This window comes from Phocoena phocoena, chromosome 11 (assembly GCF_963924675.1).
Source record: "Phocoena phocoena chromosome 11, mPhoPho1.1, whole genome shotgun sequence".
Lineage (NCBI taxonomy): Eukaryota > Metazoa > Chordata > Mammalia > Artiodactyla > Phocoenidae > Phocoena > Phocoena phocoena.
The window spans coordinates 20,340,661-20,360,903 of NC_089229.1; the positions used below are offsets into that span (position 1 = coordinate 20,340,661).

Below are 20,243 nucleotides of genomic sequence, written 5' to 3' on the forward strand. Positions count from 1 at the left end.
TAGGTCAGTGTTTAGGAATCACTGCTTTAAACAGAAACCACCCCAAAGCAACATTTTCTGATTAAGGAGCTCCGACAACCACTGGCAATACATGCATAAAACAAAAAATGAGAGGCAGAGAACACACCACAAAACCGTAGTACCTTGGATATGCCAGTTGAAATGTTTGCTCGTAACTTGGGAAATAATTCCATTAGAGCTTCCTCTGAAAGTGGCCCCCTGCAGCCACATAAGGATAATCTCTGATAATAGAGATCAGCCAACAGCAACACAGACGGCTCCAAAGGAAACGCTCTGCAACGAGATATTTATTAGGTCCAAACTGTACCATACACCACAGAGAACTTAGGCTATACTAGAAACCACAGAAAATTATCACTGATGAAAGAAATGTAAGCGGGAACAGGTGAAAGTTTTACGTGGACATGTAGCATCACCTGAGACATGAAGAATCTGAGGTCCACCAACAGTGAGCCACACGCTCAAGTACAGACACACAGCCAGAGGCAGAGGCAGGATTATAATATGGTGTTTTGACTGAAGTCAAATGCTGTCTTTTCAATCCACATACTCATAAGTGACAGTGACATAAGGGGGGATATATAATATTCACTGAGTGTTTTCTATGTGCCGGGTACTGAGCTATGAGGGAAGCAGTACAGAGCAGGGGGCCGGCACATCAGCTCTGGGGTAGGGCAGCCCAGGCTTGAAGCCAGCCCATCATCATCATCATCCATGTAACCCTGGACAAGCCACTTAACCACTATGTGCTATCCTCCAACAAATATTTACTGAGTATCTACCACGTACCAGTGACTTTTCTAGATACTGGCTATAGCAGGAAACCAAGGAAAGAGTCCCTATCCTCCTGGAGCTTATATTCTAATAGGGGAAGGTCACCTCAGGAAAAGGAGGCTGGACTGAGAGACTGGTGCGTGGGGGAGAGGGCGAGAGGGCGAGGGGGTGAAGAGGAGTGCTGTCTGATATGGGGGTGGTCACGGAAGGCAGAGACTGAAGGAAGTCAAGAAGAGAGCCAAAAGGCACCTGGAAGAAAAGCATTCCCGGCAGAGGGGGCAGCGACGCCAAGTCCCAGACAGGTGTGCTTGCCTATGTGAGGAGAATTGAGGAGACCAGTGCAGCTGGGACGGAGTGAACAAGGAGGAGTGGCTGGGGACGAGGTCAGAAGCCAGGGCCTAGATTACACAGAGTCCCGAGGAACAGGATGAGGACTGAGGGTTTTATCCCGAGTAGGCTGGGTACCACGAGACCAGGGTTTCTCAGCAGTGGCTCTGCTCACGCGGGCCAGGTGACTCTTCGTTGTGAGGCCGTCCAGTGCACAGCAGGGCGCTCCTTACCCACCACACCCCAGTAGCAGTCCCCAGCTGTGATGACCAAAAACGTCTCCAGAATGGCCCGTGCTTGAAAATCACTATTTCCGAGGGTTGTTGGCAAAAGAGTGACATGTTCTCTTTCACGGAAGAGAATCATCCTTGTTGTTGGGTACAAAACAGACAGCAGCAGGGCAAGGATGCAGGCAAGGAAACTCGTTAGGAGGCTACTGCAGTCATCCAGGTGAGAGATGGAGGTTGAGACCAGACTGAGCAGCTGGGGTTCTGGATTTATTTAAGAATTCGAGTTCCCCCTTCTACAAGGTTAACAGTACCTATACCTCAGGGAATTGTTGTGAGGATTACAATAATAATGTAATAATAATGTACGGAAAGTACTCAGAAGAGTAACCGGCACATAATAAAAATTCAATAAATGCAATTTGTGTATTGTTAACGCACAGTCTAATTCAATCTCCATGAGGGAAGTACTACTACTCCCTTTTGAGAGAGAATAAAGTTGAGATTAACTAACTTATTCAAGGCTATCTAGCTAGTAAGTGATGAAGACGAGGTTCAAATCCAGGTTGTCTTGGCTGTGAAACCTCTGGCGTAACCAGTAGCTAGCGCAGCACCCAGCACTGAGGCCTGCATCTACAACTTTCACGAATGAAAACTTGCACAGCCACCCTCTAAGCCGATTCGCTCCTATTAGAGGTTTCTGGGCCTCCTAGGTTAAAAGCACCTGCCTGGGAGGCCAGCTGGCCTTCCACAAGGGACAGACAAATCCCACTCTGTTATGCGTGCTTTTCTGTTTTAAAACCTCCACAGATGCCTTAAATTGTTCCCACCAAAGCATACAGTGTGAGAAGTTTAAATAGAATGACTTAAAAAAACAAAGGGGGCTTCCCTGGTGGCGCAGTGGTTGAGAGTCCGCCTGCCGATGCAGGGGACACGGGTTCGTGCCCCGGTCTAGGAGGATCCCACATGCCGCGGAGGGGCTAGGCCCGTGAGCCATGGCCGCTGAGCCTGCGTGTCGGGAGCCTGTGCTCCACAACGGGAGAGGCCACAACAGTGAGAGGCCCGCGTATCGCAAAAAAAAAAAAAAAAAAGGGAACACATACGGAATATGGTAAGTAGGAAGACAACAAAGAAAAACTCCTCCTTAAAAAAATTTAAAGCAATTCAGTTAACAATAGAGAGACAGTAGCCTTGCCCAGATTGGGGAATGTACAGAGATTCTGGATTACTGCACTAAGTCTCTTAACTGGTCTCCTTTATCCTCCTTCAGTCTCTTCTCGATACAGCAGCTTGCGTGATCCTACTTTGGCCTACGCCACTCTCCTGCCAAAAACATCTCCTGTGGCTTCCCCTTTCACTCACAGTAAAAGCCAAGGCCCTACAATGGCCAAAGGTCAAACACTGCCTGCCACCACACCCCCCATATCCTCCTCTCCTACTACCCTCTCCTCACTCTACTCAGCTACAGTAGTTCCTTGCTGCTCAAGCAAGGCACCCACACAGAGCCTCGGCACTCACATCTTCCCTGGGTTTGGGACAGAGTGCCCCAGGTCCCAGATATCCCATCCCCAGGGCTTACTTCCTTGCTGCTTCTGGGTTTCTGCTCAAATATCTCCTTGGTGAGGCCTTCCCTAGTTAAAACTCCTATTTGTCCCCAGCCTCCAGACTCTCCCTGTCCCGACTTTACTACTGTCTAACATGCCATATATTTTACTTGCTTATTTTGTTTAGTATATCTTCTTGCTAGTGTGTTAGCTCCATGAAGGCAGGGAATTGTGTGTTTCATTTACTGTGTCTCCCAGTGCCAAGAATAGGGCCTGGTACATGAGAAAAGCAATGAATATTTATTGAATGAAGTAAATGAGCAAATCTGTTGTTAAAACCATGTAAATAAAACGGACTAGACTCCGGAAACAGAAGCAAAGTACTTTACAAGATCTTTAAAACGCCTGACCTTTAGAAAGGGCGCTGAGCCGAGCAATGAATGGCTCTCAGTAACAGCCCTGTGCTACGATCCAAATCAAAATAAACTTAAAAAAACCCAAAACTGGATTGTTTTGGTATGTAGTAAAAGGAACACAGGAAAGTCTTCTGAAGTGCTAAGTATGTCAAGCCGAGAAACACTGTGAAAGCAGAAACGTGTATGTTGGAGCCACGGCGCCATGTCATGTGACCAGCATTATACACCCACTTCACCCTGCAACACTAATTTACATACACAGTAAAATACCCTTTCACAAAGATGAATCTGTATTTAAAGACTGTATCCAAAAATGTTCTTATTTTAACTGGAGGATTTAAATCAATAATAAATTTCCTACGGGAATACAACTCAGGTAAAAAATAGATCCAAGATTTTGCCAACACAGCAGCCTTTATATTTCATTCATTATTAAGCTGAATGTAAGATATGTTTACTCACAATACTAAGTTCTTCACACGTTCCACAGAAACCAGATGAAGAAGTTCAGAAGATTCTTCCAAACTCAGCAGAGTATTTACAGCTTGACAAAGAACAAATAGGTTTCCTTAAGGCAGAAAAACAGGAGAAAACACATTATTTCTTTGACACAATAACTATACACATCTCATTTTATCTACCACTTGGTATTTATACAGAGTTCTTAAAGTGAATCTGTACCTTCTAAAGGATTATCTGTCAAATGTCAGAATATAACAGAAAGGAACTGAAAAGAGGTTCCAAGTCTTATATTTTAACTTTCTTAAGAGAAAAATATATTCAGAAATAGAGAATAAAAATGTATGTTCCCTTCAACTGAGATGAGGAGAAAATTCAATGGTTCTACCAACTGGTATTATCAAAATCAGAACTTTTGAGAATAGACTTAGACTTTTCAAAAGCTAAGAAATTATCTTTGTGTAAAACTCATGTTGATTTTGTGACTCCAATTTATAAGAAATCACATATCCAATGGCTACTACGTATAACGGACTCAATTTATATTAATTAGATAATCATTTACTCCTAGACCAGAGGTTGGCAAACTATGGCCCACAAACTTGCGGGTAGTCTGTTTTTATATGGCCGGCAAACTAAGAATGCTTGTCACATTTTTAAAGGGTTGTTTAAAACAACAAACAAACAAACAGAATATGCCACGAAGACTGAGGACAGAATGTGGCCCACAAAAGCTAAAATATTTACTGTATTGTCCTTTACACAAATATTTTGCCAACACCTGCTCTAGTTAGAAAAGGGCTATCCAGCAGAACTTCCTTTCTGCAGTGGTAGAAAGGCTCTATACTTCTGCCAAATGTCCTCACAATCCAATATGGTAGCCATTCGCCACATGTGGCTACTGAGCACTGGAAATGGGGCAGGTCTACTTTATTCTCTGACATGTCTGCTTGGTATCTAACACAGAACCTAGCAATTAATATTTAAATGAATGACTACTATACACATGTGTTAGGAAAAAAAATACCATGCTAGAATAAAACAAAATACCTACTATTATTTGCTTATTTTTGTAGCAAAATTTTTTTATTAATCTTATTTTGATCAAAATACCTACTTTTAAATTGCTGTTCTCAGCTAGTTGGGGGAGTTGGACAAGTATACAACAGGAAATGGTGTTTGGGGCAGGGCAGTCTACTTCTGCCTGGATGAGTCATGAAGACCTTTCTAGAGGTACTGTGTTTGAGCTGAGTTTTGTCTTTTTTAATTTTATTTATTTTTGGCTGCAATGGGTCTTCGTTGCTGCGCGCGGGCTTTCTCTAGTTGCAGCGAGCGAGGGCTACTCTCTGTTGCAGTGTGCAGGCTGCTCATTGTGGTGGCTTCTCTTATTGCGGAGCATGGGCTCCAGGCACGCAGGCTTCAGTAGTTGTGGCTCGTGGGCTCTAGAGCACAGGCTCAGTAGTTGTGGCGCACGGGCTTAGTTGCTCCGCGGTGTGTGGGATCTTCCTGGACCAGGGCTCGAACCCGTGTCCCCTGCATTGGCAGGCGGATTCTTAACCACTGCACCACCAGGGAAGCCCTGAGCTGAGTTTTGAAAGCTAAGTACGAGTTCACCAAATGATGAAAGACCTAGAAAGGACTCCAGGCAGAAGGGACACATGTGCAATGGTAGCCAGAGGGACATACAAGAAAGTGTCTTGCTCTAGGTAAGCAAATGCCTGGAGCACAAGTGTATACCAGGGCTAGACTGGGCGTGGAAGACAGGAACAAGACACAAGCTGGGACTTGAAGTTGAGTCTGATTTCTTTGACCATGGCAGCCTTCTACTACGACACCCTTGGACTCAGCAAATGTTCAAGCTGTCCTGACTTTGCCACCACATTATGAGGTACAAGGGTAATGCCTCCATCTCAGCCTCTTTTTTCCCTATTTACATACAGGGGGTTCTGCCAGAACACAACACAACGGCAGTACTATTCTCTGGTATCCATGTGTTTACAGTTACTCTGGGTGTGCCAGAAAAGACAGACAAGAGAACAAATGGTGATTGTAACTGACCTTTTCCAAAGCTCCCTCTGTCAACAGTCATGAAGAGTGACTCTATGAAGCAGGTGACTAGGGGTATCACCTTCTCTTTCTCCAGGGGTCTGTCCAAGAAGTGGGGAGAAAAAGGGAAATGCTCAAACTAGCATTCAATGGTTTTTTCATGAAATGGCAAAAAATGGCTAATAAATGTTTTTATCAGCTTGCTAAAACACCTTTCACAATTAAACACAGTTGATTTTCTCACCTAATATGAGGTAACACGACAAGGGCCGCCCAAGAGCATGAAAGGTAAGTACTCTCTTTATTTGGGGGTAACTGAATTATAGATAAAAGATGATCTAATACTGAGATCTGTTCCTTTCCTCCCTTGGATCTGGTCTTCTTCTGCCTTATACTGGATCTGAAGGAAGAAAAGATAAACAAATATTTAAAATGAGAGAGGATATAATCGCTCTAGCCCTCTGACGTTTGAAATAAAATTGGTTCCTTTCCACGCATGGAGCATTAGTGGGAAGGAAGGAACTGGTGGCGACAGTTGAATACAAATAACTAAACAAAAGTGACTCATTTACTGATTTTTCAGTGACAGATTTTTTCAACCCCATTGGTTCTATTTTCTTCTATTTTCTATTTTAACTTGCTTCATAACTTAAAGCAACTCTCTTCCAGTTTTAGGTATTATTTCTGAATTCTGTGCCGATGGACATGTGTTTAAGAACTGGAGAGGTGATTTACTGGCATGAACTGACTTCCTCCATCCCCCCTTTCCTTTCTGACATGAATTTTACTGCTTCACAAACGTGTAGAATGATGTTGCAAAGGAATCACAGAGAACTTGACAAATGTCACTAAAATGATTATGGTTTAGAAGTAACTTTTGGACTTCCCTGGGGGTCCAGTGGTTAAGACTCCTCTCTTCCACTGTAGGGAGCGCGGGTGCGATCCCTGGTTGGGGAACTAAGATCCCGCATGCCATGTGGCCAAAAAAAAAAAGCAAGAAGTAACTTTCTCTGAGGCTTTAATCTGATAAGTGGTTACCCAACATTATTTTCTAATATGACATTCAGTTTTAGGTATTTGTTACTTTGGCGGTATTCTTGTTTGCCTCTAGTTTTGCCAATGAACTATACGTCAGTCCTATTTAAAAGACAGAAATCCAGTGGAAAGAAAAGTCACAGAAACAATAAGTAAACTGATCTGTTTTTATAATTAATTCTCCATGTCCAGTTTGGTTAACTTATTACAGAACAGAAGTAGAATATCAGGTTTTTATTCCTATACCTTTTTATCACTAAAGTTAACCAAAAAAGTTGCATTCTCTTTTGTTTCATACTTATCAGGACACTGAATGCTTGGAAATTATGAGAGATAACTAAGTTAATTTTACTGGTAATTTCTAAAAATCACTGTACCTTGATATACAGTCTTTCTAGTATTAACCATGACTCAATAATCGGAAAAAAATCTTACAAATAAAATATTGAGATGCTTTATAAAGATGAGTCATTAGTTGCTACGTCATTCCCCTGCTTCGTCACACCTGCCAATGAGCTCCTCCAATGAAATCCATACTCACCTCATCCTGTAAGGCCTTGGGTGATACGACCCTCTCCTCCTTCACTCACTTCCTCCCTCCTCCTTACTCAATGCTCTTTACCCACACAGGCTTTCCTTTTGTTCCTCAAACACACTGGGCTTATTCCCATCCCAGAGCCTTTGCAGGAACGCTTCCCTTTGCCTGGAAAGCCTTTCACCCAGCCTTTCTTTGCCAGGTTGGATCCTTCCACCATTACAATCGGACCAAAGGTCCCCTTTCTAGACAGGAGTAGTGCTGCCTCTCTATCTACTGTGTCTCAAAGCCTTGTTTTATTTTTCTTTTTATCACAATCTAAAATTAACTTGTTTATCTGCCTCACATGCCTGTCCCCCCAAGACTGTCATCTCCCCCAAAGAAGAAACCTTTTTCTTTATTATATCCCAGTGCCTAGAACAGTGTCTGATACAATAAATATCTGTCAAATGACAGAATAAATTTATCTTCCCAAGAGTCTTTTCACATCTATTATCTCTTTTTATTCTCACAATAAATCTGTGAGATGAGTGGATGGAGTGTGATCAGGAATATTCAGACAAAGGTGACCATTCACGTATTATTCTACAGGGTGATGGACGTTTTCTTAGACAAAGAAATACAGAACCTGTGGCACTCGCCTTAAGTTAATATGCTTACATTTATTAGGAACGATAAGGGAACTGGTTTCCTGATCTATAATTTCTAGAGGCACACCCACTCAACTATTCAAAAAATAGTAAGCAGAACCCTCTCAAATATTTACATAAACTTTGTTTCGACTTCCAAAGAGTATGTACTGTTTTTAATGAAATTGAGAAAGTAATCCATAGACCTTTTAACAATTCAAACAATGCAAAGGTTTATAATCTAAAAGCTAATAGTCACTTCTTTCTTCTCTTTACCAACCTCTTGTCGTAAACAAAGATAACAGTTTTGTGTCTCTTTAGGGGGTTGTCAATTCTCCCCAAATTGACCTATAGACTTAATGCAATTCAAAACAAATCCCAGCAAGGTGGGGTTTTTTCTGTAGATACAGACAAGTTTCTTCTAAAATTTATACAAAAGGGCAAAGGACCAGGAATAGACAAAACAATCTTGAAAAGGAAGAATACAGTGAAAGGATTTTTTTTTAAGATTTCCAGATTTATTTTATGCTATAGTAACAAGATTGTGGCATTAGAGGAGGACAGACACATAGATCAATGAAACAGAATAGAGAGCTAGAAACAGTCCCATACATTTATGCCCAGCTGATTTTTGACACAAAAGCAAAAGCAGCTCAATGAGGAAGAACAGCCTTTTCAACAAATGTTGCCAGAGCAGTGGACATACAGAGGCAAAAAAGGAAACTTGACCCAAACTTCACACCTTATATAAAAATTAACTCAAAATGGATCATGGACTTAAATGTAAAACATAAAATGATAAAACTTAAAAAAAATAGGAGAAAATACTTGGGACCTATAGTTAGGCAAATAGTTCTTAGACTTGACATCAAAAGCATTATCCATAAGAGGAAAAGTTGATACATTGGACCTCATCAAAATTTAAAACTCTCATCAGTGAAAAATCTTGTTAAGCAAAGGAAGACAAGCTACAGACTGGGAGAAAATATTTGCACCATCACGAAGCAGACAAAAGGACTTGTATTAGAATATATAAAGCACTCTCAAAACTCAACAGCAAAGAAACAATCAAATTAGAAAATGGGCCAAGGAAATGAACAGATATTTCAGTAAAGATGATATGCAGATGGAAAATAAGCACATGAAAAGATGTTCAACATCCTTAGCCATTAGGAAAATGCAAATTAAAACCACAGTGAGATAGATATCACTATATCCTATCAGACCGGCAAAAACAAAAAACTGAAAATAACCAATACTGGTGAGGATGCAGAGAAATTGGATCACTCATGCTGCTGCGGGGGCGTAAAATGGCACAGTCACCCTGGAAAACCATCTGGCAGCTTCTTATAAACCTGAACATGAAAAATAAAACGAAGCAACAAACAAAACTACAACAACAACAAAAAACTGCAAAACAAAAACAAAAACCCCAAAACTGAACATGCCCTTACCCTATAACCTAATAAGTCCAATCTGGGGCATTTATCTCAGAGAAATGGAAAGCTGTGTACATGAATGTTTATAACAGCTTTATTCATAATAGCCAAAAACTAGGAATGATCTAGTTATTCCTTTCCACAAGTGTATGTTTAAACAGACTGCTACATCCATTACCATGGAATACTACTTAGGAATAGCACACAAAGACGCTCAACATAAAAAGGAATGGATTACTGATGCACACAACAACTTAGATGGGCCTCAAGGAATTGTGTTGAGTGAAAAAGCCAATCTCAAAAGCTGTACTGCATAATTTATATCATATTCTTGAAATGACAAAATTGTAAAAATGGAGAATAAGATTTGTGGTTGCCAGGAGTTACGGATGGAGTGGGGAGTGGCAGGGTGAGTGTGGCTATTAAAAAGTAGCACAAGAGATCGTTGCAGTGATGGTACAGCTCTGTATCTTGACTTTGGTGGTAGTTGTGAATAGACATGAGATAAAATTGCACCGAACTATATATCCATATACATGCAAACACAGAGATGAGTGATGTAAAACGTAAATCTGAATAAGGTTGGTGGTTTGTACCAATGTCAATTATCTGGTTGTGATATTGCACTAAGCTTTTGTATTGGGTTGGACAAAAAGTTCATTCAGGTTTTTCTGTAACATCATGCGGAAAAACCCGAACGAACTTTTTGGCCAAGCCAAATAAGATGTTGCCACCGGGGGAAACTAAGTGAAACGTATACGGAAACTCTCTGTCCTATTTCTTATAACCACACGTGAATATACAATTGTTTTAAAATAAAAGGTTAAGAAAATTAATAGTGACCTCTTTCTTTCACTTACCACGCTCTTGAAGTTAAATAACCTGTTTCTGTATCCTTTCACACGTGTTCCTATGCTTATATATACTTTTGGTTTTAACTTTGCAAAATGGGATCATGTACTCTTTTACAACTTGGTTTATTTATTTTTTTAAATTTATTTATCTATCTATCTTTGGCTGCATTGGGTCTTTGTTGCCGTGCGCAGGCTTTCTCTAGCTGCGGCAAGCAGGGGCTAGTCTTCGCTGCGGTACGCAGGCTTCTCTCGTTGCGGAGCGCGGGCTCTAGGCATGTGGGCTTCAGTAGTTGTGGCGTGTGGGCTCAGTAGATGTGGCTCGCGGGCTCTAGAGAGCAGGCTCAGTAGTTGTGGTGCACGGGCTTAGCTGTTCCACGGCATGTGGGATCTTCCCGGACCAGGGCTCGAACCTGTGTCCCCTGCATCGGCAGGCAGATTCTTAACCACTGTGCCACCAGGGAAGTCCTACAACTTGCTTTTTTCACATAACAATGTATCACGGACATCTCTCCAGTTAATACATGTAGATCTTCAGTTTTTACAGTATTCTGAATGCATTATTTTTAAATGGGTAATCCTACCAAGAATACAGAGAAGAAAGACTTAGAACTTACCCCACTGTCTGTTCTGAGAAAAGCAGAGGGTACTTCTCAATCGCCATGGAGCCAGTGGTGGGAGGTGCTGCTTTGTTCAGAATGAGTTTGGCCAAAATGGCCAGAGCTTCATCTTTGACTGCAGCGTCATCAGTCAGGAAGCAATTCTCAATATACAAGAGAAAGCTGGGTAGAAAAAGCTAAAAATAAGAAAGAAAATCACACTTATTAACAACAGATATAAATTTCAGAACACCTAATAAAGAGAAGATTCGAACACTTCCACAGACAAAAAAAGACATCATAAATAAAGGCTCAGGAATCGTAATGACATCAGACCTCTGCAAAGGAATAGTGGAGGCCAGAAGACAATGGAGCAATGCCTGAAAAACTAAGGGAAGACGACAATCTAGAGCGCTGTACCCAGCGTACTGGTGATGCAGTTTGAGGAGAGAATAAAGACACTTAGCTGTAACCAGCGTACTGGTGATGCAGTTTGAGGAGAGAATAAAGACACTTAGCTGTACCCAGCGTACTGGTGATGCAGTTTGAGGAGAGAATAAAGACACTTAGCTGTACCCAGCGTACTGGTGATGCAGTTTGAGGAGAGAATAAAGACACTTACAGATGCACTAAATCTCAAAATTTTACTTCCATTCACCCTTTCTCAGGAACCTCTGGAGAATGTGTTTCATCAAAATAACAGGGGAAACTACAGTAAGAGAAAGACACGGGACCCAGGAAACAGGAGAGGCACAAGTCCTAGTATGACATCTGTGCAGTGGGCAGAGAAAGCAACATGTTCAGACTTGAATGGCTCTAGGAGGAATGTCTCCTAAAAAGAAAAAAGAAAAGCAAAGAGCTGCCAAATGATCTGCCAGTTTGCCACGTGAAAGGCATTCTATGATGCTGTTGGCGGACTCACCAGCAATTTCAAGTTTTTAAAGAATGAGGCAATTGGTAACTTCAGGAAAAACGAAAGGGTATACAAAAAAGGAAATGTAATTATAAAATACTCCTTGATTATAGGGATCAAGTATTTGATGAATATGAATTCAACCAAAATTTATAATGTAACTCTGCTGAGCAGCTGAGAAGCGTAAAAGAACTAGAAATCCACCTACCCAGGAGGAAGCCTACAGATGAGGACTAAAACTAATGAGTCCAGGAAAAGCAGTATGTTCAGATGATTTAAAAATATAAAGGAAATGCTAGAAAAAAATAGCTAAAAATCATTAGATGTGCTTGTTCCTGGTGAGGAAAATGGGAGTGGGAATGAAATGAGTGCCTTTTAGCCCTGTGCAACCTTTTAAACAACATACATAGAATACTCTGATAAAAACACGTTTTTTAAAAAAAGACCACAGGGAACAGGGGAGACGGAAAAGAGGCAGCTGCTAAGAAAACCAGAGAGAAATAAAGAGCCCTCGCTGGGCAGGAAGCAACAGGGCTAGGACATGTATAAAGAAGTATTTTTCTGAGACAAATGAAAATATATATTATTAAAGACTAAAGAGAAAAATGAGAGAAGAGATACAGAGATTTCCATGAAGTGTACTGTAGAATCACCAGTTAGAAGGAGTGGCAAATGTATGATGAGGGTGAGGGGCAAGGATAAAATAAACTCAGGATTTGATTAGAAAGATTTCTACCTCATTCTATCAGGTAGCAATTCATTCTGTAGCAATGAAATAAATTCATAACGCTCCTCCTATGCAAACTGTTTCAGAAACTATTTTCTATGCTTCAAATTCACAGTTTAAGTTCCTTAAGCCATTTTTTTCAAATTTATCACATTGTTCTATAACTTCCTAAAAGACTATTAGAAAAACAAATTGGTTACCTAGTATCATTTAAAATGCTTATAGCATGTGGAATAAAGTTTCACATATGACCTAGAACTGGAATATAATTGCTTTAAAAAAAAATACATGAACTAAAACATCAAATACTTATTCTATTCCTTTCAAAAAACAAAATCACAGGATTTTTAAATTGATCATTTTATCGTGACAGATTTAAAACAAAACAAATCCAAGACTTAATATCTCACTCACCTGCTCAAACTGCTTCATAGCAAACATGACTTCCGAAAAACCCAAAATTAAGCATCTTTCAAATCTGCTCTCAAAAATCTGTGGACCACAGGCAAAGAATAGTAATGTAAATACAAAGAGAGTACTTTCCCATTCCTGAAAATAAAAACATCCGAAACCTTCAAGATCCTCTAACTTGCGAGCAGGAAGTGTGGGATGCTTGATACAAGTTAAAAGAGTCATGGAAGGCAAAAGGAACTGGATTGTTGAATTTGAACGTGCAGATGGACACACCAGGTGTGAGACACAGGCACTGGGCCTTCCTCCTCGGGAAAGAAGCTGCTAGAGTAAAGGTATGGTGGGCACACTTCAACCAGTATTCTAAGTGCTCGGCCTTCTCCAAAGGGACTTACAAATGCGAAGGGCTGTGTTTCTAGTGATTACCAAGGGCTTTGCCTAAGAGCTGCTCCATTCTTTCCCAGCTACAGAGAATTATAAAAGGGCAAGTAGCACGACTTTACACCTTCCTCTAAACTTTATACTGTTGCACTACATGAAGCTAGGAAGAACCTAACTGCTCTATTTTCAATTCCACTTCCCTCCAATTCATCTTCTAAACTCACTAAAATGCCAATCTCATTAAATCATTTCCCTGCTAAACATTTTTCCAGGGCCCTCTACTACTTGGAGGATAAAATCCAACCTAACTTTTCAAAGCCAAGCAAAGCCTTGCTGATATACATCACACTTCATGTGTCCATGTGCCCAGCAACATAGATTTTTGAACACATTTTTGCCATTCTCTCTCCTAGAGTTTTTAACACCTTCTCTGACTGGCAGACTGCTATTTAACCTTCAACGACTATCCAAAATATTAGTCCTTTGAAAAGCTTTCTCTGTCCCTCAACCCCAGACAGAATTAACCTTTATGTTTCCACGTGACATAAATAGATTGATTCAACAGATTTTAACTACATACTCCCAGGGCCCTACTTCCCTAACAATTAAAAATCACAGGCAGGACTTCCCTGGTGGTGTGGTGGTTAAGAATCCGCCTGCCAATGCAGGGGACATGGGTTCAAACCCTGGTCTGGGAAGATCCCACGTGCTGCAGAGCAACTAAGCCTGTGCGCCACAACTACTGAGCCTGAGCTCTAGAGCCCGTGAGCCTCAACTACTGAAGCCCGCGTGCCTAGAGCCCGTGCTCAGCAACGAGAGAAGCCACCGCAATGAGAAGCCCGTGCACCGCAACGAAGAGTAGTCCCCGCTCGCCATAACTAGAGAAAGGCTGCGCGCCGTAACGAAGACCCAACGCAGGCAAAAATAAAAATAAATAAATAAATATTTAAAAAATATTAATTAAAAAAAAAAATCACAGGCAAAAATAAATAAATAAATAAAATAAAAGTGTCCACTCTACAATTTCTAGTCCATAGCCTGAACTTGGTTAAGCAAATATTTGTTTGGTGAATATTTGCTGAACAGATTTAGCTTTTATCACATTTTGTTTTGCTTATTTCCATTAAAGCACGCGATTTACATCTCCTTAACAAGATTATAAATTCCCTGAAGACAGAGCCTTTGCCAACCTTCATTTATATTCCCCAGAAGGCTTACTCAACGCTAAACATAGTATTAACTACTCAGTTAATATTTGCAAAAGTAAATTACTTTTTCTATGGTTTCTTTGATGAGGGTCACTGGCAGGGAAACATTTTCACCTAGGATCAAAGCAGAAATTACATCCAAGAGGGTCGCCCGGCAAGATGTGGAGAGATGGGCTATTTGTAATGTTTGAGACAACACCTGTAAAATAAAAGGAAAAACAATGCACACTTAGCAATCAGCTTCTAATGAATAGGCTCTAAGCAAATTAAGTTGGGAACTCACTTTACAAACGTCAACAGGGTTGGTTATCTTTGATCCATTTCCATGTTTTACAAGTATCAGATATGTTTCTAACAACCTTTTAAACTGTTCAGAACTTTCCCCACAGTTAGTCTTGGTTACTTTTGTATGTAGATCCAGGAGTGATTCCTGCAAATGAAGAATTTATAAGAAAGAATAACTACCAAAGATCAAACTCATCTGTTAATTTAATAATGAAAATATTGTGTGAAGCAGTTCAAATTTTCACATACTTTTTCTGTGAAAGAAAAAGACACATTTACAGGGAGTCACTAATGATAACCGCTAACATTTCTGAATGCACTGTTGTAAGTTCTTTATGAGTATTTCCTCATAATCCTCACTGGCAGGGAATACTATTATCCCCATTTCCCAGATGAAAAAACTGAGGACCAGAGGCTTAAATTTTCCCAAGTCACACTAGCAGTAAGTGACAAAGCCAGGATTCAAACAGAGGACTCTGGCTCCAAAGCCTGTGCTCTTAACCACTATGCTCTACTGCATCTCAAGATATCAAAGCAAGTAAAAATAGTACAGGGGATAGAGGTAAGGAAAATCCTAGTAAGTATATAAAAATATGATGACAACAATTATAAAATACAATATCCAGGAGTGATCTGCTTAATTAAGAACAACAATTAACTCTTAGACTCCTAATTACACACAAATACTTAAAACTCAGAACTCACTTGCAAACATTCAAAAAATATACCAAAATGTTCCTTGTAGACGTAGAACGCTGTAGATTTGACCATGTTTTTGAGTGTTTCTCCAACTAAAGTCCATGGAAGTTGAGTTTCTGTTTCAGTAACTGGTCCTAGCTTTTGCAAAATTAGCTTCACTGCCTGTGGGAATCCAAGAATCATGAAGAGGAACATGCACACACTCTTATTCTCAAGTCTTACATTGGTATTTCCCTCCCTGCTCATTCCCCACTCTGCTCAAGCTACCTTAAAATCTGATCCAGGATAATCAAGGATATGGCAGCTCTGGTGGTTAACTACACGTCCCAAAAGAATTTCCAAACTAGGATGGGCAATTTTATCGCACAATATCCTCCGCCCCCCATCGATCAATTTATGTCACCTTCTAGCACCCAGGATGAAGAGAGCAGTGATTTTTTAAATTTTTTGATTGACGGATTGATTTTTTGGCCGTGCTGCATGGCAAATGAGATCTTAGTTCCCCAACCAGGGATTAAACCCGTGCCCCCTGCTGTGGAAGCTCAGAGTCTTAACCACTGGACCACCACAGAAGCCCCAGCAGTGATTGTTTTTTAAATGAAAAATACCTAATGACCCAGGGCCTACAGTAGGTAAGCACTGTTTTTTAAAGCCCTAATGCGCCCCATTGAATGTTTTCTATTTATTCTAGGCAATCCTCTCTCCATGTCATCTGTGTAAATCTTATCTATTTTCTTTTAACCCCTTTCACATAGATTCAAGGAACTCCTCCCAGTTATTTACCGTCTCTGTACAGGAGTGAAACATATTTCTAACTCCTTTGCACATTTCAAAGAGCAACTGTCCAACTCCTTCTACTTTTTCCGGATGTTCATCAAGATCAAGAAACATTAAATTGAAAAGTGCATTTTTATCAGAAACCTAAAACACAAAATGCAAATGGAAAACTGTATTTACAACATAAACATATCCTAATGAATAATAATTATTTGCTATTCTAAAGATTCATATTTAAATGTAATTAGGATAAAAATTCTAAAAGGAATAGTGACACTTGCAATGATTTCAAACTGTTGCAAGAGTATATTATCACTTGTAATGTCACACAAAAGAGTGATTAATTCATTGGTATAATATGCAGGTATGTACCAAGAAAAACTACCTAAGGCAACATTCTATCTTTTAAAGTAAGTAGTATGCTTATATTTTATGAGTATAAAAGAAATTTAATAGCAATGTTTCTGTTTTATTACAAAAACTCTATTAAAAACAAACACAAATGACACTATACAATCAGTTCCTTCCAGGCAATTTTTATAAAAATTTCTGTTAATCTCACTGTTCATGCATAGACTGACTTGAATTAGAGAATATATATATACACTAAGTAAGAATAAAAGAGTAACCCCAATTATTTCACATTAGTGAGCAAAAACCACCTTATGGTGAGATAAACTCAAAACAGTAACAGGTTTCTCTTTATATAAAAAATATTAGTCCATAATAACTATATTATGAAAGATATCTGCTTCCGTTCATCAGATTCTTGAGGATTAATGAGCAATAAACACATAAATGATCAAACTAACCTTTCTCATCAAAAAAGTAAAGCTTTCAGCAGCAAAATTTCTTATATGTAGCTTTCTATGAGCCAGGAGTGTACTATACATGCTATAAATGAGAAAATAAGACATGTTTAATTAATCATCATTTTAATAAAGATGTACTACATGTTAACTATATGCCCAACCCTGTGCAAGGTATGCAAGAAAGATGTAGCAGGTATAATAACATCAGCAGTTTAAAATCTCATTCAATTACCACGACACCCACATGTCAAACAGAAGACTGAAGATCATAGACATTAAGAATCCTAGGATTGGTGGCACTGGTCATATAAGAAAGACTATGAAAAGATGAAACTTGTAGTGATCCCTGAATGACAGGAAGAATCCAGGTGGGGAATGGAGTGCATATTGCCAGAGATCAAAGCAAGAGCAAACACAGGGTGGGCAGAAGTGATCACAGTCAAGGGATAACAGAGAGGGACTTCCCTGGTTGGCGCAGTGGTTAAGAATCCACCTGCCAATGCAGGGGACACAGGTTCGAGCCCTGGTCCAGGAAGATCCCACATGCCGCGAAGCAACTAAGCCCGTGCACCACAACTACTGAGCCTGCGCTCTAGAGCCCACAAGCCACAACTACTGAGCCCGCGTGCCACAACTACTCAGACCCGCGCCTAGAGCCCGTGCTCTGCAACAAGAGAAGCACCGCAAGGAGAAGCCCAGGCACCACACTGAAGAGTAGCCCCCGCCCGCTGCAACTGGAGAAAGCTCGTGCATGGCAACGAAGACCCAACACAGCCAAAAATAAATAAACAAATAAATTAAAAAGAGAGAGATATCGGAGAGGCTGGTCTGTCTAAAGGACGAAGGATGATATGGGTAGGGAAGGCAGCTCCAGATAAAGCTATTCAAGTCAACAGGTGGCTCTGAACACTAAGCAAAGGAGTGGGGACGCTAGCTTACATTTAAGTAAGCACTTACTATGTTACTTCATCTAATCAGCACAACGACTCTGTGGTGTAGGAACTATTATCCCCATCCTATAGATAACGAAATAGGGGCGGAAAGGCTACACAACATACTCAAGGTCATACAGCCATGCAGCTATAACTAAATAATGACTCATATAATCACATTGTTTAAACTGGTCTCCCAAATGAAAGAAGAGCATGGAATATATCTCTCCTATTTCTGCCATATCCCCAGCACCTAATTGTTCCTTGGTCATAGCAGGTACTAATAAGTGTTGGCTGAATAAGAAATGAATAGTTTCAGAAAGAGAAATTGAGCACCAGTATAGGGTGATATAAAGGAAGAAAGAAGAGGCTGGCAGTCCAACTAGGAAGTTAGTCAAGTCATAAAAGTTTGGGCAAACAAGGGCATGAAAGAGGGCCAGTGGCAGAAGGAAATGGCAATGGATGAACCCAAGAGACATTTCAAGAGTCCCTGCAATGAAACCAAAGATCTTATAGTATCCACAAGGCCCTTTATGGTCAGGTCCCCTACTACCACATCTCTGACATCACCTGATTACTCTCCCCCTATAAATGCTGCTGCACCACCCAGGCTTCCACACTGTTCCTCGCTCATGCCAGCCCCATGCCCAAGATGTTCTCCCCCTGATAAAATGTAAACTTCATAAGAGGGATTTTTATCTGGTTTATTTGAGTGCATCTCAAGCCTGATACACAGTGTACAATAAGTAGTCACTGGATTGAGTAAGTGAACAGCAGAATCAAAAAGATGTAAAGTCCTTGAAGACAACTGGGTCAAAGATGCCTCTAAGTGGCCAAATCTCAGTGATGGAAAGAATGATGGTATCACCGTTAGAAACTGGGCGAACAAACAAAGCCTGGCATTGAGTACATATTTACTGAACACACGAATGAAAAGAGCTGGCTTGAACAGGAATGTGTAGACTTTGATTTCAACAACAGTCAAGTGAAAATATCCAGGCTGTTGAAGATGTCATACAGAAAGCAAATAAATTTATAACTGGAGAGCCTGACTCAGGAGATATAAAAGTAACAGCACAAGTCATCAGACCAAATAAACTATATATCCCCCAAGATCTGGCTGGTCTTTAATGAAGTAATCTCGGTTTCTAATACATTTTACCACAATCTTCATAGAGAACTAGTAAAGGTCAGAAAAATATTTCTTTCTCATTCCATGTTCAAAGGAGGGTAGAGTGAAGGGAGGTGGTACAAAAACAAAATTGACAGTCCTATCCCATATCCATACTTATACTGGGTTGGGGTAAAAGGTTAATCTTACGTGTTCCTGTGCCAATTGAAGTATGTAGAAGTAATCAGGACGCCAAGTAGAAATTCCATTAAGTCCCAGATTGAAACAGACTACAAACAATCTTTGCCTTACTTTAAACAAAAAGCTGGTACAGAATTCATTCTCTTTCCCTGTCCATACTTACTTACAAATACTGAGTGTCTCTTTTGTCTTAATCAGTATTTTAGGGGCTAGGAAAATGCAAATATTTAAGATGGGGTTCTTGAAGAGTTTATAGGTTTGTAGCGGACACCATTACATTAGAACAAACGATTATAACAGAAGTTGTGTGACTTAAGTGGTATAGAATGCCAGACGTGTTCAGAGTACAAAGCTCTGATTTCTGGACAAGGTACCCGGGCACGTATGTGGAAGCTATGGATTCAAGTCAGGCTTTGATGGTGGGGGGTCTGGTTTCAATAGCTGGAGATAAGAGAAGGTCAGGTCAATGCAGACCGATGGAACAGACTACGGACCACTTTGGCTGGAGAACCAACGTTTTATAAGAAAAGAATTAGAGACTGAGCTGGAAAGGAAGTTTGGCATCAGACTGAAGACAGGGAAAAGGCCAATTAAATAACATATTAAAGTTAGGTAGCCACGTCAGCAGGTGCAAGTGACAGGTATTATACATGTTTTCATTAAATACAGATGGGAGTCAGAAAGTATCTGCTTGTTGTCAGTATCAATAAAAACTGCCCTTGACCGAAAAATAAAAAATTAAATGCTAAAAAATATCATTGTAGAAGAGGATCATTCTACTTAGGGGCTTCAAGCACACAGTTGTTTCCCCAGAGGCAATCTTGACTTTGATATATGTATATTGCTTTTGCTTTCAAAACTGATGCAGACGGGGAGCAGAACTG

The 20,243-nt window shown here is 40.3% G+C and overlaps 1 protein-coding gene across 1 annotated transcript in view; it reads right to left on the bottom strand.

Moving 5' to 3' along the window:
* The window catches only part of UTP20 (UTP20 small subunit processome component), a 94,203-nt gene that overhangs the window by 69,613 nt on the left and 4,347 nt on the right, over positions 1–20,243 (bottom strand). Inside the window, 11 exon segments of the mRNA XM_065888442.1 lie at positions 144–294; positions 3,772–3,877; positions 5,827–5,915; positions 6,059–6,214; positions 10,921–11,099; positions 12,957–13,034; positions 14,607–14,741; positions 14,826–14,972; positions 15,533–15,688; positions 16,310–16,447; positions 17,116–17,197. Of these exon segments, the coding sequence (XP_065744514.1) occupies positions 144–294; positions 3,772–3,877; positions 5,827–5,915; positions 6,059–6,214; positions 10,921–11,099; positions 12,957–13,034; positions 14,607–14,741; positions 14,826–14,972; positions 15,533–15,688; positions 16,310–16,447; positions 17,116–17,197 (1,417 nt within the window).